Raw genomic sequence first — 27376 nt, 5'->3', positions numbered from 1 at the left:
CTCAAGGAGAATGTATGTTCTGCTGCTGTTGGGTGGAATGTTTTGTATATGTCAATTAGGTCCATTTGGCCTAAAGTATCGTTTAAGTCCAATGTTTCCATATTCATTTGTTGTCTGGATGAACTGTCTATTGTTGTAAATGGGGCATTACTGTAAATAGGCTATTATTATATTGCTGTCTGTCTCTCGATTCAGATCTAGTAATGTTGCTATATGTATTCAGGTAGTCTTATCTTGATGCGTATTATTTAAAATTGTTATAACCTCTTGATGGATTGACCCCTTTATGATTATATAACGACCTTCTTTGTCTCATGAGGCAGCTAATAACTTAAAATCTCTCTTATCTTATATAAGTATAGCCACTCGTGCCTTCTTTTGGTTTTGATTTGCATGGAGTATCTTTTTCCATCCCTTCACTTTTAGCTTTTGTGTGGTCCAGGCTGGAGTGCAGTGGTGCGATCTTGGGTCACTGCAACTTCTGCCTCCCGGGTTCAAGTGATTCTCCTGCATCAGCCTCCCGAGTAGCTAGGACTATAGGTGTGCGCCACCACACCCAGCTAATTTTTGTATTTTTAGTAGAGACAGGGTTTCACCATGTTGGCCAGCATGGTCTCAATCTCTTGACCTCGTGATCCGCCCACCATGGCCTCCCAAAGTGCTGGGATTACAGGCATGAGCCACTGTGCCTGGCCTGTATGTTCGTAAAGTTTATATGAGTCTCTTGTGGGCAGCATGTAGTTGGGTTCTTAAAAAAAAATCCGTTCAGCCACTTGACTTGTTTTTGTTGGAGATTTAATCAATTTACACTTAAATACACATTCAAAGTAATTATTTATATGTAAGGACTTACTATTACCATTTTGTTTTTTGAGATGGACTCTTACTCTGTTGCCCAGGCTGGAGTGCAGTGGTACGATCTTGGCTTACTGCAGCCTCTGCCTCCTGGGTTCAAGCAATTCTCCTGCCTTAGCCTCCTGAGTAGCTGGAATTACAGGCACCTGCCACTACGCCTGGCTAATTTTTGTATTTTTAGTAGAGATGCAGTTTCTCCCTGTTGACCAGGCTGGTCTTGAACTTCTGACCTCAGGCGATCCACCACCTCGGCCTCCCAAAGTGCTGTGATTACAGGCATGAGCCACTGTGCATGGCTCACTGTTACCATTTTGAAGGACAGTAATCATATGATCATTTCAATAGTTGCAGAAACAGCGTTTCGCAGCATTCAAAATATTTTCATAGTAAAAACTTACAACAAATTAGGTATACAAGGAATTTTCCCCACATAAAAAGGCCATATTAGCCTACAGCTAACATTACACTCAGTGGTGAAAAGTTGAAGACTTTTTCTCTAATAACAGGAAAAAGACAAGGATGCCTACTCTTACCAATTCTATTCAATGTAGTACCAGAAGTCCAATTTAGTAGCCAAACAATTAGTCAATAAAAAGAAATTAAGGTATCCAAATCAGAATAGAAGAAGTAAAATCATGTGTTTCTACATGACATGAGTTTATATATAGAAAACCCTAAGGATGCCTCCCCCATCCCCATCAAATATAGGATGGTGCCACTCCCAAAACTCTTAGAACTAATAAATGAATTCAGTAAAGTTGCAGGTTATAAAATCAGCATCCCCAAATCAGTTGTGTTTCTACACACTAACAATAACTGTGAAGAAGAAAACATTTAGAGTAGCATGAAAAGAAATGAAATATTTAAGAATAAATTTAACCAAGGAAGTAAAAGTTATGCACACAGAAAACTGTAAAACACATGAGATGTATTGAAGAAGACACAAAGAAATTGGACAATATCGTATGTTCATGGATTAGAAGAGTTAATACTGTTATAAATAAGTCCATGTACCCAAAGTGATCTACAGATTCTGTGTGAATCTTACGAAAATACCAATGACATTTTTCACAGACATAAAACAAATCCTAAAATTCATATGCAATTTCCAAAGGCCTTGAATAGCCAAAGCAAATTTTAGCAAGAGTAGTAAGGCTGGAAGCACATTACTTTCTTTTTTTTTTTTTTTTTGAGACGGAGTCTCACTCTATCACCCAGGCTGGAGTGCAGTGGCACCATCTCAGCTCACTGCAACCTCCTCCTCCCAGGTTCAAGCAATCAAGCAATTCTCCTGCCTCAGCCTCCCAAGTAGCTGGGATTACAAGCGCCCGCCACCATGCCTGGCTAACTTTTTTGTATTTTTAGTAGAGACGGGGTTTTACCATGTTGGCCAGGTTGGTTTTGAACTGCTGACCTCAAGTGATCTTCCTGCCTTGGCCTCCCAAAGTGCTAGGATTACAGGCATGAGCCACTGCGCCTGGCATTTTTTTTTTTTGAAGTGGAGTCTCGTTCTGTCACCCAGGCTGGAGTGCAGTGGCGTGATCTCAGCTCACTGCAACCTCTGTCTCCTGGGTTTGAGTGATTCTCCTGCCTCAGCCTCCTGAGTAGCCTCAGATGATCCACCTGCCTCAACCTCCCAAAGTGTTGGGATTACAGGCCTGAGCCACTGTGCCTGGCCCTTACTTTCTGATTTCAAATTATGTTTTAAAGCTACAGTAATTAATACAGTATGGTACTGGCATAAAATCAGACATATAGACCCATGAAACAGATTAGCAAGCGCAGAAACAAACCCAAGCATATGGACAAGTGATCTTCAACAATAGTGTCAGAAATAAACAATGGGGAAAGGATAGTATCTTCAACAAATGATACTGGGAAAAGTGGATCTCTATATGCAAAAGAATGATATTGGACCTTCATGCCATGCATAAAAATCAGTTCAAAATACATTAAAAACTTTCCTGTATGACCTGAAACCGTAAAACTCCTCGATGAAAACATAGGAAATAAGCTCCATGACATTGGTCTGGGCAATGACTTTTGGATATTACACCAAAAAAACAGGAAAAAGAGCAAGAATAAACAACTGAGATTACATCAAACTTAAAAGTCCTGCCTAAAAAAGGAAATAATAAAATGAAATGGAAAACTATAGAATGGGAGAAAGTATTTTCAAACTATACATCTGATAATGGGTTAATATAAAAAATATACAAGGGACTCATACAACTGAATTGAAGATAAAAAGTAATTAAAGGACTTGAATAGATATTTTTCCAAAGAAGACATACAAATATACAATGGGTATAGGAAAAGGTACTTTATATCACCAATCATCAGAGAAATGTAAATCAAAATCACAACGGAATAATACATCATACTTGTTAGGTTGGCTGTTATTAAGAAAAAATGGTAACAATTGTTGGCAAGGATGTGGAGAAAAGGGAACCCTTCAACACTACTGGTGGGAATGTAAATTGGTAGAGCCATTATGGAAAAAGTATGGAAGTGCATAAAAATTTAAAATAGAACTACCATATGACCCATAAATGCCACTTCTGGGTATGTATCCAAAGGAACTTAAATCAATATGTCAGGGGGATATTTGCACTCCCATGTTCATTGCAGTAGCCAAAATATGGAAACAACTTAAGTATCCATAATGGATGAATGGATATAATGTGCCTATGCATACAACAGAATATTATTCACCCTTAAGAAATTAGAAAATCCTTCCATTTGTGACAACATGGATGGACCTGGAAGGCATTATGTTAAGTAAAAGAATCCAGGCACAGAAAGCAAAATAATTTAGGAGCTGAAAAGGTGTAGGCTAAAATGCAAAAAGTTTCAGTTTTCCAAGATAAATAAGCTTTGTAGATCTATTATACAGCAGAATTCCCATAGTGAACAATACCGCATTGTATACTTAAAATTTTCTAAGAGGGTAGGTGTTTTGTTAATTTTTCTTAATAGCAACAGCAGCAGCAGAAACCATGACAAACAATTATGGTATTAATGAGGGCAGAAGGAAACATTTGGAGATGAGGATCTCTTTGTGGCCTTGATGATGATGATAATTTCATGGGTATATTCATATTCCCAGTTCATTGGGATAGATACAATAAAAATGTATAGCTTTTTATACACAAATTACATACCAATAAAGTGATTTAAAAGTATAGGATAAAATATAGAAACTAGGATTTTATTAAATTATTATGCATAAATTTATATAGTAGCAGGACAGGACAATCATGTTGATCTTTGGGGGAGCTAATAGACATATTCTTCAGGATCTTGTCAGTGCATTGTCTAGCTGTTCACCTGTGCATAATGAGAAATAAATAAATAGGCATAGATCTAGAGGGCCTTGAAATTCTTTTGTAATTGTGGGACAAATTGAGATCTCAATTAGATATTGATTTGTAGGATGGTTTGTGAAGATATGATTCCCTTTTGGTGAAGAGAATGCTTAGAACTAGTGTTCAATCTTAGAGATGAAGTTGTTAAGTTAGATAAGAACAATGTACATTACCTGAATCAAGTGGTCTGGACAGGAAAGCAGTCCTGTTAAGAATTCCATCATGACATTTTTCTAGGGAGGCGCAGACGTTATAAGTGAAGGTAATAGGCTGTTTTGCCTTTCAAAGTGTCTTTAGCCCAAGTGCATGCATCACAAATAGTTACCTTATGTCAGAATTGGAATCATAATAATTCTAACATGGCAAATTCACATTCGTGAATGAATTTCAGTGATTAGCTAGGGCATAGGCAAGGCAAAGGCATCCATGTGGTTAAAAAGTAATGACAGATTCTGAATTCACATCATTTAAAAAAGTAACATTGATTACAGACCTAAATGTAAGAAAATAAAACCATAAAAAGGGAGGGAATTCAACTCTCAAAACTAAAAACACCTTGTTCAAAATTGAAGCAAAGTTACAAGGTAAGCAATAGACTGGGAGAAAAGATTCGTGCAAATACAATAGAAAAAAGGAGTACTAATAAGAATCTATAACTCCCTAAAAACACATAAGAAAAATAGGCAAAGTATATAAAGAGGTAACTAAGGAAAAGACAAAAAAATTGGCCAATAAACATTTTAAGAGATGCTCAATCTCACTGTGATCAGGGAAGATATAAGACAAAGCCATGACTTTTTTGTCTACAAAATTTAGAAGTTTTCTAATGTCAACTATTGGCAGAATGAATACTCTTATCATGCTAGTGTAATAGAAATTTCCCCCTTTCGAGGACAATTTAGCACAGTTTAGTAATAACGAAAGTGTATGCCATGTTATATAGGAGATCTCTTTTTATCTACCCTTGAGAAAGGAGTAAAATATGCTCAAGAAAGCACATAAAAGGAATTTTTTTTTGCATCGGTGTGGTGGTAGCAAAACTAGAAAGAACCTGTTTTTGTTAGTAGGAGTATGGCTCAATAATCTATGGTAAATGGACGATAAGGGAATACTATGAATAACTATATGACCACAAATTAGATAACTTAGATGATATATATCTCTAGAAAGACCCAAACTAAACTGTATCAAGAAGAACAAGAACATGTGACTGAACTTATAAGTAGTGAAAAGATTTAATTAATAATTAACATATTCCCACCAAGAAATGCTTAGGCCAGATGACTTCTCTTTTTAATCCTGTCAAATATTTAAAGAAGAGTTAATATCAGGCCTGTACAAACTCTTCCAAAAAATAAAAGAGTTCACACTTCTCAATTCATTCTATGAGATTAGTGTTACTCTGATACCAAAATTAGACAATCACAAGAACATAAACATGATATTTATTTTAAGAAGATAAATATGTGTTATGAATATGAACACAAAAATCCTCACCAAAATACTAGCAAACTGAATCCAACAGCATATAAAAAAGATTGTATATGATGAACATGTGAGATTTATTTTAGGAATGCAAGGTTGATTTAAAATGCAGGTATCAATTTACAGAATGTGTAATATTGATTAAATAAAGGAGAAAAAAATCACATCAGTTCGCTAGATTCAGTAAATGCACTTGACAAAATTCAACATCTTTTTATGACACAAAATTCCACAAACCAGGAATAGAAGGAAACTTCCTTAACCTGATGAAGGCCATTTACAAACCCCATAGTCAACATCATACTCAGTGGTGAGAATGAATAATTTCTCCCTATGATCAGGAACAAGACAAGGCATTCACTTCTATTTATCATTATAGTGGAGGTTCTAGCAAGGGCAATTATGGAAGAAAAGGAAATAAAAGTGTCTGCATTGGTAAGGAAGAAGTAAAAGTACCTCTATTTGCAAATGACATGATTTTAGATATAAAAACATCCTGAGTTCTGCTAAAACCTATTGGAAGTAATGAATGAATTCCTCAAGGCTGCAATATACACGATCAATAAACAAAAACAATTTGTATTTCTATACGCTAGCTGTTATGGGTTGAATTGTATCCCCTCAAAAGATATGTTGAAGTTCTCACCCCCTGCTACCTCAGGGTGACCTTATTTGGAAACAGAGTTATTGCCGATATTGTTAGTAGAGATGAGGTCATACTGGAGTAGGATGGGCCCTTAATCCAACATGACTAATGTCCTTATAGGAATTGGAGAAGACAGATAAACATGGAGGAAAGACTGCTAATATAAAGATAGAGGCAGAGATTGGATTTATTCTGCCACAATCCAAAGAATGCCAGGGACTAACAATGGCTAGAATAGGCACGGTAGATTCCTTCCCTAGATATTTCAGAGGGAGCATGGCTGTGCCAACACTTTAATTTTGGATTTCAAGTCACCAGGCTGTGAGAAAATAAATTCTTGTTGTCTTAAATCACCCATATGTGGTCCTTTATTACTACAGCCCTAGGAAACGAATACACTAACTATGAACATCTCAAAGTGAAATAAATAAAACAATTCCATTTATAATAGCACCAAAGAGATCATACCTGAATTTAAAAAAAGAAATGCAAGACTTGGGCACTGAAACTACAAACCATCATTGAAAGAACTTAAAGAACACTTACAGAAATGGATAGATATCTCATCTTCATAGACTGTTAAACTCAATATTTTTTATTTTCTTTTTAAGAGACAAGGTCTCACTCTGTCACCCAGGCTGGAGCGCAGTGATGCAATCATAGCTCACTTCAGCTGCTAACTCCTAGGCCCAAGGCATCTTCCTACCTTAGCCTTCTAAGCAGCTAGGACTACAGGCATGCACCACCATGCCTGGCAATTAAAAAATTTTTTTTTGTAGGGACAGGGTCTTGCTATGTTGCCTAGGCTTGTCTTGAACTCCAGGCTTCAAGTGATCCTCCTGCCTTGGCCTCCCAAAGTTCTGTGATTACAGGTGTGAGCCACCACACCTGGCTTTAATAATTTTAAGGTAGCAATACTTCCCAAATTGTCCTACAGATTCAATGTAATTACTTTCAGAATTCCAGCTGACATTTTTTAAGAACTGACAAGCTGATTCTGAAACTCATGTGGAAGTGCAAGGAAGCTAGAATAGCCAAAGCAATCTTAAGAACAAAGTTAGAAGACTCACACTTAACTGATTTTAAAACTTAATACAAAGCTACAGTAACCAAGGCAAAGTGTTACTGGCATAAGGCTAGACATATAGAACAATGGAATAGAATTGAAAATCCGCAAATAAACCCTTACATTTATGAACAGTTGATTTTCAAGGTAAGATGATTCAATGGGGGAAAGAAAAGTCTTTTTAATAAATGGTACTTGGGCAACTGGTTATCCCCATGCAAAAGAACGAGGCTGGATTACTTATTTTTATTTTTTTATTTTTATTTTTTTTTGAGGTGGAGTCTCGCTCTGTCGCCCAGGCTGGAGTGCAGTGGCACGATCTCGGCTCACTGCAAGCTCTGCCTCCCAGGTTCACGCCATTCTCCTGCCTCAGCATTCCGAGTAGCTGGGACTACAGGCGCCTGCCAGCACGCCTGGCTAATTTTTTTTTGTTGTTGTTGTTATATTTTTTTTTTGAGGCCGGGTTTCACTGTTTTAGCCAGGATGGTCTCGATCTCCTGATCTCGTGATCCGCCCACCTCGGCCTCCCAAAGTGCTGGGATTACAGGCGTGAGCCACCGCGCCTGGCCTTGGATTACTTATTTTTGCCATGCACTAAAGTCAAAATTATCAAAGACCTAAATTTAAGAGCTAAAACTATAGGCATTTTAGAAGAAACGTAGGAGTAAATCTTTGTGACATTGGGTTAAGCAGTGGTTTCTTAGATATGACATCAGAAGTACAATCAACAAAACAAAAAGTTAGATCAGCTTTATCCAAATTAAAAACTGTTTTGCTGCAAATGATACTATCAAAAACATGAGAAAAACCACTCATAGAATATGAAAAATATTCACAAATCATATATCTGCTAAAGTACTAAGTAGAATATGTAAAGAACTCTTATATCTCAATAATAAAAAGCTAAATAATTCAATTAAAAATAGGCAAAGGATCTGAATAGATATTTCCCCAAAGAAGATATAGAAATGCCCAATAAGCACATGAAAAGGTACTTAACATTGTTAGTTACTAGATTTTTTTTTTTGTTTTTTTTTTTGAGACAGAGTCTCGCTCTGTCATCCAGGCTGGAGTGCAGTGACATGATCTCAGCTCACTGCAACCTCCACCTCCCGGGTTCAAGCAATTCTTGTGCCTCAGCCTCCCAAGTTGCTGGGACTACAGGCGCCTGCCACCACACCGGCTAATTTTTATATTTTTCGTAGAGATGGGGTTTCACCATGTTGGCCAAGCTGGTCTTGAACTCCTGACCTCAGTTGATCTTCCTGCCTCGGCCTCCCAAAGTGCTGGGATTACATGCATGAGCCACTGGGCCTGGCTGTCACTAGTTTTAATTGCAAATCAAAACTACAATGAGATACCAATTTACACCCACTAGGATGGCTATAATCAAATACACAAGGCAATGATTTGTTGGCAAGTATGTAGAGAGATTGGGAACCTCATAATGGGAATTTAAATTATGTATCTGCTTTGGAAAACAGTTTGCCGGTTCCTCAAAATGTTAAATACAGAGTCTGCATATGATTCAGATATTCTGTTTCTAGGTTTATACATGAGATAAATGAAAACACACGTTCACACAAAAACTTGTATGTAAATGTTCATAATAGCATTATTCATAATGGCAGAAAAGTGGAAACAAACAAAATGTCCTTAAAGTGATGGATAAATAAAATGTGGGATATCCATATAATGGAATGTTATTTGGCAGTAACATAGATAGACATAGATTATTTGTTGAAAATAATCTATGGTTTATCCATACTGTGGAACAATGTCACCAAACTGTCAGCAAACTGTGGAACAATGTCAAACCTAACCTGAAACTTATTTTTGTAAATAAAGTTTAATTGGAATACAGCCATACGCATTGAAGAATAGTGACAGAGACCATCAGGCTTGTAGAACCTAAATTACTATCTAGTTCTTTACCACTCCTGCTATGGAATAATCATTAGCGCTTAAAAAGACTGAGAAAGATCTATGTTTATGGACATGAAGAAATCTCAGACATTAAGTGAAAAACTAAGTTGAGAACAATATATACAGTGATGTCATTTATGTGAAAAAGAAAACTGAAATCCAACCCCCTAATAAAAATTACAGAATGGAAAAGGTAGATGCAGTATTGTGTAAATGCCTAGAACAAGTCCTGGAAAGGTAACAGTGATCCAATAATATTTCTAGGGAGAGTATTAAATTTTCGAAGTGCTAATCAAAGTGTCCATTAAACTTCATTTGTATTAAAATCTTTACAAAGAAAATGTGTGTGTTAGGTGGGAATTGAACAATGAGGACACAAGAAGGGGAACATCACACACCTGGGACTGTTGTGGGGTGGGGGGAGGGGGGAGGGATAGCATTAGGAGATATACCTAATGCTAAATGACGAGTTAATGGGTGCAGCCCACCAACATGGCACATGTATACATACGTAACAAACCTGCACGTTGTGCACATGTACCCTAAAATTTAAAGTATAATAATAATAATAAAAAAAGAAAAGTGGGATGCAAGAGAGGGCAGAATAAAACAGCAGCAACTAATTACTGAATACCAAGAAAAAGAAAATATGTGTGTTTCATAAATTAAAATATAAATGTACAATTATAAACATACTTTTTTTGGTTTATTTTTCAGAGCTGTAAATGATCAAGTTTTATTAGATGCTGTAAGTATAGTACTCTCAATTTGAAATTACACTTTGTCCTTGAGTTCTTAACAGATTCTAGAAATTGTCAGGATACATAATCCTATATAAAGATCCAATCCTTACTTAGTTTATTTAAGAGATTTGTATGCATATGTGAACTGGAAAGCCTTGTCTATTTTGTTCATTTTACTCTCATTATCACTCAGAAACACTTCACTTCTGAAATACTAAACTATAATATCCTACAGTCATCTGAATAGTTCCAGTCCTTGACACTTGTAGATCTTTTATGTCTTTCAGCTCCAATTATTGTCTCACTCTACAGACTGATATCAATGTTTCATTCAGATATTCATTAAATATCTGAATAACCTTTCTACACTGAGAGTTTTACTCTTCATTATTACTAAAATTATTTGTTTTTAGGAATACAAACAGATGCAACGTGATTTTCAGTTGTTATCAGAAGAGAAGTTGGTGCTGGAAAATGAACTACAAAAGTTGAAGGACAAAGAGGTTGGAAAAATTTTAGTGTTTGAAAATGGCATACACCTAACAAGGCTTATTATGTTAGGATAGAAATCAAAGAGATATTTAAATGTTATATAATGTGTTTTTAATATTAATAATTCATAGCAGCTGTGCTTTAAAAAATAAAATTATGCCATATTCTAAATTATCATATTAGGTGTCAAAACCAAAAGGATGCCATGAAAAAACAGATAAAATTTAAACATCTGGTCCCAGCTACTCGGAGAGGCTGAGGCAGGAGAATGGCATGAACCCGGGAGGCAGAGCTTGCAGTGAGCTGAGATTGCGCCACTGCACTCCAGCCTGGGCGACAGAGTGAGACTCCGTCTCAAAAAAAAAAAAAAAATTTACACATCTGAAAAGACATTTCTAGGCCAAATATTTAACTTTATTAAACTAACAGTAAATTAGTTTTCAAATATATTGTAAATGCATTTTGTGGTATTTTCTACAATTATGTAATGTGTGTGTCTCAGTTCATTATACCAAATAGAGTAAATAGAAATAGAAATGCAAGGATAAAGGAAAATTTGTTTCCTCTTGTATTTTATTATTCTCTTTGCCATTGTTAGAGAGCTTACAAATTCAAACCATAGACAATAAAGTCAAATACATTAGAAGTGAACTTTTATTAACCACTTAAGAACTTAAGATATATGGTTGAGGAAAAATACTAAATTCAATAATGTTGGTTGCTTGATATTTCTTCCATACTAGGGGAGGAAGCAGAAATCATACAGGAGATTTGCTGTTTGATCAGTTAGAGAAGGAGTAGTCTTACACAGGTGTCAAATATAAGATCAGGGCTGTCATATATGTTCAGTTTAGGAATAGTTTTCCTTTAGGTATCATGCCAAATAGGAATAGAACATTGGTACAAAAAAACTAAAAATAGTAAATTGTCATGTTGAAGAACTGAGTAGTCTGACCAAGTGTGATAATTTTGCAGCATCCTAATCACACACTGTTAGAGCCACATTGAAAAAACGCTGGAGCTTCTTAGATGACTTGAGGATGTTGCAGCAGTTTCTGGTTTTGCTTCCTTGTGTTGTTTCTTTAGGTGTTTTGTCTCTAATTCTGCTCTAGAGAGCAATGGTTTTTGCACGAACTTCAATATATGATCTAGGATACAACAAGGTTTTCTTGTTTAATGCATAGAAACTTTGGTGCTCATTTGGTAGGTTATACTCTTACCCATTCTTTAAAACATTTAAAAAAATTTTTTATTTTTGTGGGTACATAGTAGGTGTATATATTTGTGGGGTACATGAGATATTTTGGTACAGGCATACAATGTGTAATAATCATATCATGGAAAATTTGGTATCCATCTCCTTAAGCACTTATCCTTTGTGTTGCAAATAATCCAATTATACTTTTTTAGTTATTCTTAAATGTACAATTAAATCACTATTGACTATAGTCCCCCTGTTGTGCTATCAAATACTAAGTCTTATTCATTCTTTCCAACTACATTTTTTGTACCCATTAACCATCCCCACTTCCTGCTCACACTCCAAGCCTCTGGTAACCGTCCTTCTATTCTCTATCTCCATGAGTTCAACTGTTTTGATTTTTAGCCCCCACAAATAAGTGAAAACATGCAATGTTTGTCTTTCTATGCCTGGCCTATTTCATTTAACATAATGACTTCCAGTTCCATCTATGTTGTTGCAAATGACACAATCTCCTTTTTTACGACTAAATAGTACTCTATTGTGTATGAGTATTACATTTTCTTTTTCCAGTCATATGTTGATGGACACAGAGATTGCTTCCAAATCTCGGCTACTGAAAACAGACCTGCAACTAACATGGGAGTGCAGATATCTCTTTGATATATTGATTTCCTATTTTTGGGATATATACATATCAATAGGATTGCTGGATTGTATGTTATCTCTATTTTTAGTTTTTTGAGCAACCCCCAAACTGTTTTCCATAGTGGTTTTACTAATTCACATTCTCACCAACAGTGTATGAAGGTTGCCTTTTCTCTACATCATCCCCAGCATTTGTTATTGCTTGGCTTTTGGATAAAAGTCATTTTAACTGGGGCAAGATGATATTTCATTGTAGTTTTGATTTGCATTTCTCAGATGATCAGTGATGTCAAGGACCTTTTTATATGCCTGTTTTCCATTTGTATGTCTTGTTTTGAGAAATGTCTATTCAAATCTTTTACCCATTTTTAAATTGGATTATTAGATTTTTTTTTTCCTGTGGAGTTGTTTGAGCTCCTTATATATTCTGATTGTTAATCCCTCATCAGATGGGTAGTTTGGAAATTTTTTTCTCATTTTGTGGGTTGTCTCTTCACTTTGTAGATTGTTTTCTTTGCTGTGCAGAAGCTTTTTAACTTGATGTTATCCCATGGGTCCGTTTATTTTTTGGTTACCTATACTTGTGGGGTATTACTCAACAAATTTTTGCACAGACCAATATGCTAGAGAGTTTCTCCAATGTTTTCTTGGAGTAGTGTCATAGTTTGAGGTTGTAGATTTAAGTCTTTAATCCATTTTGATATGATTTTTGTGTAAGGTGAGAAAGGGTTCAAGATTCATTCATCTGCATATAGATATCCAGTTTCCCAGCAATATTTATTGAAGAGACTGTCTTTTCCCCCACTGGATATTCCTGGCACCTTTCTTGAAAATGAGTTCACTGTAGGTGTGTGGAATTTTTTCTGGGTTCTCTTCTGTTCCATTGGTCTATGTGTCAGCTTCTTTGCAACTACCATGCTGTTTTGTTTACTGTAGCTCTGTGTATAATTTAAAGCCAAATAATATAATTTCTCCAGTTTTATTTCTTTTGCTCAGGATAGCTTTGGCTATTCTGGGGCTTTTGTGATTTTATATAAATGTTAGGATTTGTTTTATATTTCTGTGAAGAATATCATTGATATTTTGACAGGGATTACACTGAATCTGTACATTGCTTTGGGTAGTGTGGACATTTTAACAATATTGATTCTTCCCATCTATGAACATGGAATATCTCTCCACTTCAGTTTCTTTCATCAGTGTTTTATAGTTATCCTTGTAGAGATCTTTCACTTCTTTGGTTAATACCTAGGTGTTTAATTTGTGGCTACTGTAAATGGGATTACTCGTTTGATTTCTTTTTCAGATTATTCACTGTTGGTATATAGAAATGTTACTGATTTTTGTATTTTGATTTGTATCCTGTAACTTTACTGAATTTATCAGTTCTAAGAGTTTTTTTTTTTAGCCAGTCTTTAGATTTTTCCAAATATAAGATCATACCATACCATCTGCAAACCAGGATAATTTGACTTGTTTCTTTCCAATTTGGATGCTCTTTATTTCTTTCTCTTATCTGATTGCTCTAGTGAGAACTTCCAGTACTATGCTAAACAACAGTCATGACAGTGGGCATTCTTACCATGTTCCAGATCTTAGAGAAAAGGCTTTCAGTTTTTTCCCATTCAGAGTGAAACTGGCTGTGGGTTTGTCATATGTGGCTTTTATTATCATTGAGGTATGTTTCTTCTGTAGCCAGTTTTTAGAGGGTTTTTTATCATGAAGGGATGTTGAACTTTATCAAATGCCTTTTCAGCATCAGTTGAAATGATCATATGGTTTTTGTCTTTCAGTCTGTTAATATGATGTATTACACTGATTGATTTGCATATTGTGAATCCCACTTGGTCATGATGAGTGATCCTTTTAATGTATTGTTGAATGTGTTTTGTTAGTGTTTTGTTGAGAATTCTTGCATCAATAGTCACCAGAAATAGTGGCATATAGGCCTTTCTTTTGAAGAGCTTTTGTCTAGATTTGGCATCAGGGTAATACTAGTCTTGTAGAATGAGTATGGAAGTATTCCCTCCTCTTGTATTTTTTGGCATGGTTTTAATAGGGTTGGTATTACTTCTTTAAATGTTTGGTAAAATTCAGCAGTGAAGCCACTGGGTCCTGGGCTTTCCTTACTGGGAGACTTTTTATTACGGCTCTGATCTTGTTACTTTTTGTTGGTCAGTTCAGGTTCTGGATTTTTTCATGTTTCAATTTTGGTAGGTTATATGGGTCCAGAAATTTATTTCTTTTAGATTTTTCAATTCATTGACATATAATTGCTCATAGTAGCCACTAATGATTCTTTGAATTTCTGTGGTATCAGTTGTAATATCTCCTTTTTCATATCTGATTTTTATTTCAGTCTTTCTCTTCTTTTCATAGTCTGACTAAAGGTTTGTCAATTTTATTTATCTTTTCAAAACACCAACTTTTTGTTTCATTGATCTTTTGTATTGTTTTCTTCATCTGAAATTCATTTATTTCTGCTCTGATCTTTATTATTTCTTCTACTAATTTTGGGTTTGGTTTGCTGTTACTTTTCTAGTTTTTTTGTTGCTTCATTAGGTTATTTATGTGAAATTTTTCTTCTTTTTTGATGCAGGCACTTGTAGCTATAAAGTTTCCTCTTAGTACTGTTTTTGCTGTATCCCATAGGTTTTGGTATATTATGTTTTCATTATTATTTCTTTCATGAATTTTTTCAGTTCCCTTCTTAATTTCTTCATTGACTCATTGGTCATTCAGGAGCATATTGTTTAATTTCCATGTGTTTGTATAGTTTCCAAAATTCCTTTTGTTATTGATTGATCCTTTTGTTATTTCATTGTTGTCAGGAAAGATGCTTGATATTATTTCAGTTTTATTTGAATGTTTTAAGACTTGTTTTGTGACCTAACCTATGGTATATCCTTGAAAATGATTCATGCACTGCAGAGAAAAATGTGTATTCTGCAACCGTTGGATGAAATGTTCTATAAATATCTATTAGTTCCATTTGTTCTATAGTACAGATTAAGTTTGATGTTTCTTTGTTGATTTTCTATCTCACAGATCTTTCCAATGCTAAAAGTAGGGTGTTTGGCTGGGGGCAGTGGCTCATGCCTGTAATCCTAGCACTTTGAGAGGTTGAGGCAGGCAGATTGCCTGAGCTCAGGAGTTCAAAACCAGCCTGGACAACATGGTGAAACCCTGTCTCTACTAAAAAATACAAAAAAATTAGCCGAGCATGGTGGCAGGTGCCTGTAGTCCCAGCTACTTGGGAGGCTGACACAGAAGAATTGCTTGCACCTGGGAGGCAGAGGTTGCAGTGAGCCGAGATTGCACTACTGCACTCCAGCCTGGGTGACAGAGCGAGACGCCATCTCCAAAAAAAAAAAAAAAGTAGGGTGTTTAAGTCTCCAGCTATTATTGTATTGATATCTATCTTTCTCTTTAGCTCTAATAATATTTGCTTTACATATCTGGGTGTTCCATTATTGACTGCTTATATATTTACAATCATATCCTCTTGCTGAATTGACCTCATTATCATTATATAATGACGTTTTTTGTCTCTTCTTACAGTTTTTGTGTTGAAATCTATTTTGTCTAGTATAAGTATAGTTAATCCTGCTTTTTTTGGTTTCCACTGGCATGGAATATCTTTCTCCATTCCTATATTTTCTATCTATGTATCTCTTTATAGGTAAAGTATGTTTCTTGTAGGCAACAAATTATTGGTTCTTGTTTTTTTTTTTAATCCATTCAGCCATCACATATCTTTTGATAAGAAAGTTTAGTCCATTGACATTCAGTGTTATTATTCATAGGTAGGGACTTGCTCCTGCCATTTTTTTAATTTGTTTTCTGGTTGTTGTACAGCCTTATCTTTCTTCCTTCTGTCTTTTTTTTTTTTTAGTGAAGGTGACTTTGTCTGGTGGTTTGCTTTAATTTTTTGCTTTTTATTTTTTGTGTATTCCTTGCATGTTTTTTTATTTGAGGTTACCATGAGGCTTGCAAGTACTATCTTATAACCCATAACTTTAAACTGATGACAATTTAACACTGATTGCATGGACAGACATACACATGGAAAGAAAACTCATAAAAACTCTACACTTTAATTTCATCCACTTGGTTGTTAATTTTTTTCTTTTTGTACAATGTCTTGAAAAAAGCTGGTGTAGTTATTATTTTTGTTTGTTTTATTATTGAGTCTTTTTATTTAAGTCAAGAGTAGTTTACACACCACGGTTATGGTGTTACATGATTCAGTGTTTTCTTGTGTGCTTACTATTACCAATGAGTTTTGTACCTTCAGATGATTTCTCATTGCTCACTAACATCCTTTCCTTTCAGATAAAAGAATTCCCTTTAGCATCTCTTATGGGACAGGTCTGATGTTGATGAAATCCCTCAACTTTTGTTTATTTGGAAAGGTCTTTATTTCTCCTCAATGCTTAAAGAATATTTTTGCCAGCTATACTATTCTAGGGTAAAAGGTTTTTTCCTTCAGCTCATTAAATATGGCATGCCACTTTCTCCTGGCCTGTAAGTATTCCACTGAAAGTCTGCTGCCAGACATATTTGAGGTCTATTGTATGTTATTTGTTTCTTTTCTCTTGCTGCTTTTAGGATCCTTTCCTTATCCTTTATCTTTGGGAGTCTGATTGTTAAGTACCTTGAGGTAGTCTTCTTTGGGTTATATTTTCTTGCTAGTCTGTAACCTTATACTGGAATGTTGATATATTTCTGTAGGTTTGGGAAGTTGTTTGATACCAAACTCTCTACCCTATCTCTTTCTCCTGTTCAAGGCCAATAACTCTTAAAGTGCCCCCATGAAGCTGTTTTCTAGACCTTGTACGTGTGCTTCATTGTGTATTTTTTTTCTTTTGTCTCCTCTGTGTATTTTCAAATAGGGGTGTGGGGGAGGGATAACATTGGACAAATACCTAATGTAAATGACGAGTTAATGGGTGCAGCAAATCAACATGGCACATGTGTACATATGTAACAAACCTGCACGTTGTACACATGTACCCTAGAACTTAAAGCATAATTTAAAAAAAAAGGAAAAAAAAACCCAAATAGCCTGTCTTTAAGCTCAATGATTGTTTCTCTTGCTTGATCAATTCTGCTATTAAGAGAGTCTGATGCATTCTTCAGCATGTCAATTGCATTTTTCAACTCTGGAATTTCTGCTTGATTATTTTAAAATATTTTAATCTCTTTGTTAAATTTATCTGATAGAATTCTGAATTCCTTCTCTGTGTTATCTTGGATTTGAGTTTTCTGAAAACAGCTATTTGAGTTCTCTTTCTGAAAAGTCATATATCTCTGTTTCTCCAGGATTGGTTCTTGGTGCCTTATTTGGTTCATTTGGTGAGGTTATGTTTTCCTGGGTGGTGTTGAAGCTTGTAGATGTTTATAAGGGTCTGGATTTTGAAGAGTTAGGTATTTATTGTAGTCTTCACAGTCTGAGCTTGTTTGTGCCTGTCCTTCTTGTGAAGACTTTTGAAGTATTTGAAGGGACTTGGGCCCCAAGCCCAATAATGCTGTGTTTTTTGCAGACTCTTAGAGGTATCACCTTGATGGTCTTGAATAAGATCCAGAAGAATTCTCTGGATTACCAGGCAGGGACTTTTCTTCTTTTCCCTTACTTTCTCTCAAAGGAACAGAGTCTCTCTCTCTCTCTCTGCTGAGCCATCTGGAACTGGGGGGTGTGTTGTGCAAGCACCCCTGTGGTCACCACCATTGGGACTGTGCCAGGTCACACTTGATGCCAGCACAGCAATGGGCCTTTCCCAAGGCCCTTTCCTACAGGGTGGTGTGTTCCCCCAAGCCCTAAGTGTGTTCAGAGATGCTATCTGGGAGGCAGGGATGAGAGTAAAAAACCTTAGCATTTTACCTGATGTTTTCTGCTATGGCTAAGCTGGAACTCAACCCATGATACAAAGTTCTTCCCGGTCTTCCTTTGCCTTTGCATAGGCAGAGAAGCCCCTCCCTGTGGCCACCACAACTGGATCATGAGGGCTTCCGCTTGTACACACCATTGATGCTGACTTAAAGCTCATGGTCTCTTCCTTCAGCTTGTGCTGAATGCTTCCGGGCCTGGGACTCACCCTTGAGGGCAGTGGGTTCCCCTCTGGCCCAGGTAAGGTCTAGAAATATTATCCAGAAGTCTCAGCCTGGGCTCAGGGACCCCAAGAGCCTGCTTGTTGTTCTACCCCACTGTGGTTGAGCTGATACCTAGGGTGCAGGACAAAGTCACCTTTACATTTCCCCCTTATTTTCTCAAACAGAAGGAGTCTTTCACCATAGCCTCTGTAGCTTGGAATGTCCTGAGTCATCCTTGAAGCCCCCATGTCTCAGAGGCCAGGCCCACAGTGTACTCCGTGCATATCACTGGTGGTTATTCAGGGCCCAGGGCTCTTTAGTCAGCAGGTGATGAGTCCTGCTTGTACTGGGTCCTTCACTTCAAGGCAGCATGCTCCCTTTTGGCCCAGCATGTGATTAGAAATGTCCAGGAGCGAGGGCCTGGAATAGTTGGCCTCATGACTCTCCTTGGTGCTCTATCCTACTGTACCTGAGCTGGTATCCAAGATGCAAGACAAAGTCCTCTTTACTCTTTGCTCTCTTCTCCTTAAGCAGGAGGGAGTCACTTTCATTGCTGAGCTGCATTGCCTGGGGTTGGGGGAAGGGTGGCACAACCATTCCCTTTGCCATACCAAGTGGTATCTTCGTAGGTCACGTGCCACCCAAGTTCACTGGCTTTGAGCCCAACCCTAGCCCTACAAATAGTCTAGAAATTGCAGTCCATGTGTCCTAGACTGCCTTTCAAGTGTACCTGGGACCCCAGAGCCCTTCAGTCCATGATGTTGAGGATTGCCAAGAAACTCAAGCTCAGCCACTAGTATGGTCGATTCCCCTCTGGAAAGGGCTGGTGCAAATGCTCCCTCCGTGTATGGGTGCTGGCTGAGCCCAGCATGGCTTTATTCTCTGATGTGACAGGGCAGCGCTGGGGTCATTGTAAAGTCCCCCCACTGTTGTGCTCTCCCTTCCTAAAGTGCACAGATTCTTTCTCCACCCCACATGGCTGCTGCACTGTGATAGCAGATGAATAGCATAGCATTTAATATTGTCTCTTCTGCCCTCCTCAATGCATCTTTTGGCAATATGAAGTTAAAACGAGGAACTGTGATTGCTCACCTGATTTTTAGTTCTTGTGATGGTGCTTTCCTGTGTGTAGATAGTTGTTAAAATTTGGTGTTCCAACAGAGGGGATGAACAGTGTAGACTTCTATTTTGCCATCTTGCCACCACCATTTTTGTCTCAGCCCGTGCACATCATTTCTGCTTCACTCTTCACTTAAGCTTTCAATATTCTAAAATATATTAAAGTCTGCTGGACCACATTTCTAATACTATATAAATGTGAAATGTAGTCAATGAATGACTGTACCTTCTCTTGTTATAAATTACCTAAAGAATTTCTCATAATGATGTAGATGTGTGAAGGAGAACTGTGGAAGTAATTGTTATATCCACACAAGAGTAGTGACCAAGAAATCTGAGAAGTGGTCTGTTTTCAGAGAAGGAAATTTAACATGGCAATTGGTGAAATAGGATGGTGGGGAGAGAATAATGGTTATGGAATATGTCGAACACGGGATTTCTAATTTTTATTTTTATTTTTAATTTTTTTATTTATATAAATTTATGGGGTACAAGTGTAATATTGTTATATGCATAGACTGCATAGTGGTGAAGTCAGGACTTTTAAGTTCCCATCACTCAGATAACGTATGTTAACATACCCATTAAATAATCTCTCATCATCTACCTCCCTGCCCACCCACTGACCCTTCCAAGTCATTCCTCACTGTAAGTCCATGTGTACACATTGTTTAGCTTCCACTTGTAAATTAGAATATGGGTTATTTGTCTTTCTGTGTCTGGCTTGTTTCACTTAATATAATGGCCTCCAGTTTCATCCATGTTGCTGCAAATGACAGGATTCCATCCTTTTTATGGCTGAATGGCTGAATAATATTCCACTGTGTATATGTAGTACATTTCTTTTTTTTTAAAATTGTAATAGGTTTTTGTGGAATAGGTTTTTGGTTACATGACTAAGTTCTTTAGTGGTGATTTCTGAGATTTTGGTGCATCCATCACCCAAGCAGTGTACACTGTACCCAATGTGTATTTATCGCTCACCCTCCTCCCATCCTTTCCCCCGAGTCCCCAACATCCATTGTATTATTCTTATGCCTTTGCATCCTCATAGCTTGGGTCCCACTTATGAGTGAGAGCATACGGTGTTTGGTTTTCGATTCCTGAGTTACTTCACTTAGAATAATGGTCTCCAAATCTATCCAGGTTGCTGTGAATGACATTATTTCATTCCTTTTTATGGCTGAGTAGTATTCCATGGTATTCCATGGTATATGTATATGTGTGTGTGTGTGTACATATATATATATATATATTCAGCCATAAAAAGGAATGAAATAATGTCATTCACAGCAACCTGGAGAGATGGATGCACCAAAATCTCAGAAATATACACACACACACACACACAGACACACACACACTTCCGTGGAATACTTTTATATTTTACATACTTTTATATATATTTATATTTTCTTTATCCACTCATCGATTGATGAATACTTTTATATATATATTTATATTTTCTTTATCCACTCATCAATTGATGGGCATTTGGGCTGGTTCCATATTTTTGCAGTTGCAAATTGTGCTGCTATAAAAATGTATATGCAAATATCTTTTTTGTATAATGACTTCTTTTCCTCTGGGTAGACACCCAGTCATGGGATTGCTGGATCAAATGGTGGATCTACTGTCTACTTGTAGTTTATTTGTATTTTATTTTATTTTAGGTTTTTTTTTTTTTGAGATGGAGTCTTGCCCTGTCACCCAGGCTGGAGAGCAATGGTGCGGTCTCAGCTCACTGCAACCTCTGCCTCCTGGGTTCAAATGATTCTCCTGCCTCAGCCTCCCAAGTAGCTGGGATTACAGGAACCCACTACCACGCCCAGCTAATTTTTGTATTTTTAGTAGTGATGGGGTTTCATATGTTGGCCAGGCTGGTCTTGAGCTCCTGACCTCGTGATCTGCCTGCCTCGGCCTCCCAAAGTGCTGGGACTACACACATGAGCCACTGCGCCCGGACTACTTGTAATTTTTAAAGGAATTGACACACTGTTTTCCATAGTGGCTGTACTAGTTTGCATTCCCACCAGCAGTGTAGAAGTGTTCTCTGATCACCGCATCCACACCAACATCTATTATTTTTTGATTCTTTGATTATGGCCATTCTTGCAGGAGTAAGGTGGTATCGCATTGTGGTTTTGTATTGCATTTCCCTGATCATTAGTGATGTTGAGCATTTTTTTCATGTTTATTGGCCATTTGTATATCTTCTTTTGAAAATTGTCTATTCATGTCCTTAGCCTGCTTTCTAATGGGATTACTTGTTTTGTTCTTGCTAATTTGTTTCAGTTGCTTGTAGATTCTGGATGTTAGTCTTTTGTCAGATGTATAGGTTGTGAGAATTTTCTCCCATGCTGTGGGTTGTCTCTTTATTCTGCTGATTGTTTCTTTTCCTGTGCAGAAGGTTTTTAGTTTAATTAAGTCCCATCTATTTATCTTTGTTTTTGTTGCACTTGCTTTTGGGCTCTTGGTTATGAAGTCTTTGCCTAAGCCAATGTCTAGAAGGGTTTTCCCATGTTATCTTCTAGAATCTTTATGGTTTCAGGCCTTAGATTTAGGTCTTTGATCCATCTTGAGTTGATTTTTGTATAAGGTGAAAGATGAGGATCCAGTTTCATTCACCTACATGAGGCTTGCCAATTATCCCAGCACCATTTGTTGAATAGGATGTCCTTTCCCCACTTTATGTTTTTCTTTGCTTTGTCAAAGATCAGTTGACTATAAGTATTTGGCTTTATTGCTGGGTTCTCCATTCTGTATTGGTGGTCTATATGCCTATTTTTATACCAGTACCATGCTGTTTTGGTGACTATAGCCTTATAGTATAGTTTGAAGTCAGGCGACGTGATGCCTCCAGATTTCTTCTTTTTGCTTAGTCTTGCTTTGGCTATGTGGGCTCTTTTTTCATTCCACATGAATTTTAGGATTCTTTTTTCTAGTTCTGTGAAGAATGATGGTGGTATTTTGATGGGAATTGCATTGAGTTTGTAGATTGCTTTTGGCAGTATGGTCATACATACCTCAAAATAATAAAGGTCATTTATAACAAACCCACAGCTAACACTATACTGAATGGGGAAAAACTGAAGGCCTTTCCTCCAAGGAATGGAACAAGACAAGGATGCCTACTTTCACCACTTTTATTAAACATAACACTATTTATGTTTTAAATGGGATTGTTTTCTTGATTTCTTTTTCAGTTCAGTGAAATGGTATATAATTGGTACTGATTTTTGTACATTGATTTTGTATCCTGCAACTTTATTGAATTTGTTCATTGGTTCTAACAGTTTTCTTGGGGGTTGACTCTGTTTTTCTGGGTATAAGGTTATATTATCTGTGAACAAGGCTAATTTGACTTCTTCCTTTACAATTTGGATTCCCTTTATTTCTTTTTGTTACCTAACTTTTCTGGCCAGGACTTCCAGTGTTATGTTTAATAAAAGTGGTGAAAGTTGACATCCTTGTCTTGTTCCAGTCCTTGGAGGAAAGACCTTCAATTTTTCCCCATTCAGTATAATGTTAGCTGTGGGTTTGTTATAGATGATCTTTATAATTTTGAGTTACGTTCCATCTATACCTATTTTGATGAGGGTTTTTATCATAAAGGATGTTGAAGTTTATCAAATGCTTTTTCAGCAGCTATTGAAATAATCATGGTTTTTCTTCTTGATTCTGTTAATATGATATATCATGTTTATTGATTTGTAAACATTGAACCATCTTTATGTTCCTGGGATGATGGATCTTACTTGATCATGGTGATTGATTCTTTTTTTTGAGACAGAATCTCACTCTGTCACCCAGGCTAGAGTGCAATGGTGTGATCTTGGCTCACTGCAGCTTTGGCCTCCTGGGCTCAAGCAATCCTTCCCCCTCAGCTTCCCTAGTAGCTGGAACCACAGGTGTGTGCCACCACGCCTGGCTATTGTTCTTTATTTTTTACAGAGATGAGGTCTCACTATGTTGCCCAGGCTTGTCTTGAACTCCTGGGTGGAAGTGATCCTCCTACCTCAGCCTCCCAAAATGTTGGGATTATATATGTGAGCCACTGCACCTAGCCATAAATGATCTTTAAATGTGTTATTGAATTTGGTTTGTATTTTGTTGCAGATTTTTACATCTATATTCATCAGTCATATTGGTGTGTAGTTTTCTTTTTTTGCTGTGTCTCTGTCTGGTTTTGTTATCAAGGTAATGCTGGCCTTGTAGAATGCATTTGGAAGCACTCCCTTCTCTTCTACTTTTGAAGGATTTGAGTAGGATTGGTATTAGATCTTTAAATGTTCAGTAAAATCCAGCAGTGAAACCATCAGGTCCTGGGTTTAACTTTGTTGGGAGACATTCTATTACACCTTGATCTTGTTACTTATTATTGGTTTGCTAATGTTTTCTATTTCTCCATGGTTCAATCTTGGTAGGTTGAGTGTGTCCAGGAATTTATCTATTTCTTCTAGGTATTCCAATTTGTTGACTATTGCTGTTCATAGTAGTCTCTAGTGATTCTTTGTATTCTGAGGTCTCAGTTGTTATTTCTTCTTTTTAGCTTCTGATTTTATTTTTTTATTTTTATTTTTTATTTTTATTTTTTAAAAGCACAAACAAAAAGATGTATATCAAACATATTAGGAAGGTTGCACATGGGAAGATGGGGAATAGAAATAGGTGGTGGGAATTAAAGAAAATAAATGAGAGAGGGACTTTGTATGGATCAATGATAATAACTCAATCCTCTATTTGACAAAGAAGAAGAAGGAAGAGGAAGAAAAAGAAAGTGAGATAAAGGATCAGAAAGGGAGGAAAATAAAAAAAATTAGAGTATGACTCCAGGTTAGACCTGTTTTGTTGTCGCTTGGTTGGTTGGTTGATTTGTCTGTTGTATTTTTCATATGTTTCACCATGTTGGCCAGGCTCTGGTCTCGAACTCCCAGCCTCAAGTGATCAACCCGCCCTGGCCTCCCAGAGTACTGGGACTACAGGCGTAAGCCACCACGTCCAGCCCCCACATTGCTTCTGGCCTCTGTGGTAGACCTCCCAGACGGGGCGGCCGGGCAGAGGCGCTCCCCACATCCCAGACGGGGCGGCCAGGCAGAGGAGCTCCTCACGTCCCAGAAGGGGCGGCCGGGCAGAGGCGCTCCTCACGTCCCAGACGGGGCGGCCGGGCAGAGGCGCTCCTCACGTCCCAGAAGGGGCGGCCGGGCAGAGGCGCTCCTCAACGTCCCAGACGGGGCGGCCGGTCAGAGGCGCTCCTCACATCCCAGATGGGGCGGCCGGGCAGAGGCGCTCCTCACGTCCCAGACGATGGGTGGCCGGGCAGAGGCGCTCCCCACCTCCCAGACGGGGCGGCGGCCGGACAGAGGCTGCAATCCCAGCACCCTGGGAGGCCAAGGCAGGCGGCTTGGAGGCGGAGGCTGCAGTGAGCCAAGACCACACCACCGCACTCCAGCCCTGGCAACACCGAGCACCGAGTGAGCGAGACTCCGTCTGCAGTCCCAGCACCTCGGGAGGCCAAGGCAGGCCGACCACTGGAGGCTAGGAGCTGGAGAGCAGCCTGGCCGACATGGCAAAACCGCACCTCCAGCCAAAGGAGAAAAACGAGGGAGGGGTGGTGGTGTGCACCGGCAATCCCAGCCAGCCCGCAGGCCAGGGCAGGAGAATGACGGGAGCTGGACGCAGGGAGTCTGCAGCGAGCCGAGTGTACTGCAGCCTGGGCCACAGAGGGAAGAAAAGAAAAAAAAAGGAAGGAAGGAAGGAAGCAAGGAAGGAAGGAAGGAAGAAAGGAAGGCTTCTGATTTTATTTATCTGGGTTTTTCTCTTTTTTTCATAGTCTAAAGGCTTATCAATGTTGTTTATCTTTTCAAAACATTGACTTTGTTGATTTTCTGCACATTTCTTAGCCTCAATATCATGTATTTCTGCTTTAATCTTCATTATTTCTTTTCTTCTACTTATTTTGGGCTTGATTTCTTTTTCCTTTTGTAGTTCCTTGAGGTTCGTCATTAGGTTATTTGAAGTCTTTCTACTTTTTTCCTTAACACTGGCATTTATTGCTATAAATTTTCTTCTTAATGCCTTTGCCACATTCCATAAACATTGGTATGTTGTATTCCCATTTTTATTTGTTTGAGGAAATTTTTAAGTGTCATTCTTAATTTCTTTATTGACCCATTGGTTGTTTAGGAACACGGTAACATCTATGTGTTTGTGTATTTTTTGAGGTTTTCCTTTTGTTAATTGATTTATAGTTTTTTTCTATTTAAGTTACAAATTATACTTGATATGATTTCTATGTTTTGCCTTTGTTAAGATTTGTTTGGTAGCCTAAGATATGGTCTATTCTGGAGAATGCTCCATATATTGATGAAAACAATGTGTATTCTGCAGCAGTTGGGCAAAATGTTCTGTAAATGCCAGATAAGCCTATTACATTTTGTGTGTCGTTTAAAGTCCCTTACTGTTATTGTATTACAGTTTATCTCTCCCTAGAGATCTATACTTTAGTTAATGTTTGCATTATATATTTGGGAGTTCTGTTGTTGGATGCACAGATATTTATAGTTGCTACATCCTCTTGCTGAATTGACCTCTTTATTATTATATAGTGACTTTGTCTCTTTTTGCAGTCTTATAGTTATAGTCTATTTTATCTAAGTATAGCTACTCCTGCTCTTTTTTGGCTTCCAGTTACATGGAATATATTTTTCCACTCCAGTCACTTTCAGGCTGTGTGTGTCTTTAGGGTTTCTTGAGAGCAGCATATCATTGAGTCTTGTTTCTTTATTCATTCAGCCACTCTACGGGTTTTAATTGAAGAATTGAGACCATTTACATTCAGTGTTATTGTTGATAAGTAAGATCTTACTGTGACCATTTTGATGCCTATTTTGTGATTGTTTTGAGTCCTTCTTTTATTTCTTACTGTTTTCCTTTGTGGTTAAGTAATTTTTTATGATAATATGTTCTGATTTATTGCTTTTGACTTTTAGTGAATCTATTACGTGTTTTTGTGATGTGGTTACCATGAGGCTTACAAAGAACATTGTATAGATATAACAAGTTGTTTTAAAGGGATGATAATTTATCTTTAATCCCAAATAAAAGAATAGAAACAAAGGAAACACATACACACACACACACACACACACACACACAATTCTACACTTTAACTTCTCCCCCACATTTTGACTAAGTTGTCTCAATTTACATATTTTATATTACCAGTCTCTTAACAGGTTGCTGTAATATTTTTATTTTTGATAGACTTGTCTTTGGACTTCATAATAGATTTATGAGCAAATTGCACACCACAGTTGCAATATAGAGTATTTTGGGTTTCTTCATGTACTTAATTTTACCAATGCATTTTATACCTGGAAAAGTTTTTTTTTATTTTGCACATTAGTGTTTTGTTTTATTTTTTTTTCAGATTGAAGAACTCCCTTTAGCATTTTTTATAAGATGGGTCTGGTAGTTGTGAATTCTCTCAGCTTTATTTTGTCTGGAGAAGACTTTATATCTCCTTCATATTTGAAGGATAATTTTGATGGATACAGTATTCTTGAATGGAAGTTGTTTTCTTTCAGCACTTTGAAAATCTCATTCTACTGCCTCCTGGCCTGTACTGTTTTCATTGAAAAGTCTGTTGCTAGGCAAATTGGAGCTTTTTAATATGTTATTTGCTTCTTTTCTTTTGCTTCTTTTAGGATTCTCTTTGTCCTTGACCTTTGA

The 27376-nt window shown here is 37.3% G+C and overlaps 1 protein-coding gene across 6 annotated transcripts in view; it reads left to right on the top strand.

The window, feature by feature from the left end:
- LOC116461870 (coiled-coil domain-containing protein 7) overlaps positions 1-27376 on the top strand; it is a 204172-nt gene that overhangs the window by 95698 nt on the left and 81098 nt on the right. For all 6 annotated transcript variants that reach the window (XR_009212861.1, XM_058436562.1, XM_058436565.1 and 3 more), the window contains exons 11-12: positions 10064-10094; positions 10503-10592. Coding sequence is in view for 5 of the 6 variants with exons in the window: in XM_058436562.1 (XP_058292545.1) it covers positions 10064-10094; positions 10503-10592 (121 nt within the window). In the remaining variant the exon portion in view is untranslated. The remainder of the gene's footprint in view (positions 1-10063; positions 10095-10502; positions 10593-27376) is intronic.

This window comes from Hylobates moloch, unplaced genomic scaffold, assembly GCF_009828535.3.
Source record: "Hylobates moloch isolate HMO894 unplaced genomic scaffold, HMol_V3 SCAFFOLD_3, whole genome shotgun sequence".
NCBI classification, from domain to species: domain Eukaryota; kingdom Metazoa; phylum Chordata; class Mammalia; order Primates; family Hylobatidae; genus Hylobates; species Hylobates moloch.
This window is presented reverse-complemented; position numbering and strand designations above follow the sequence as displayed.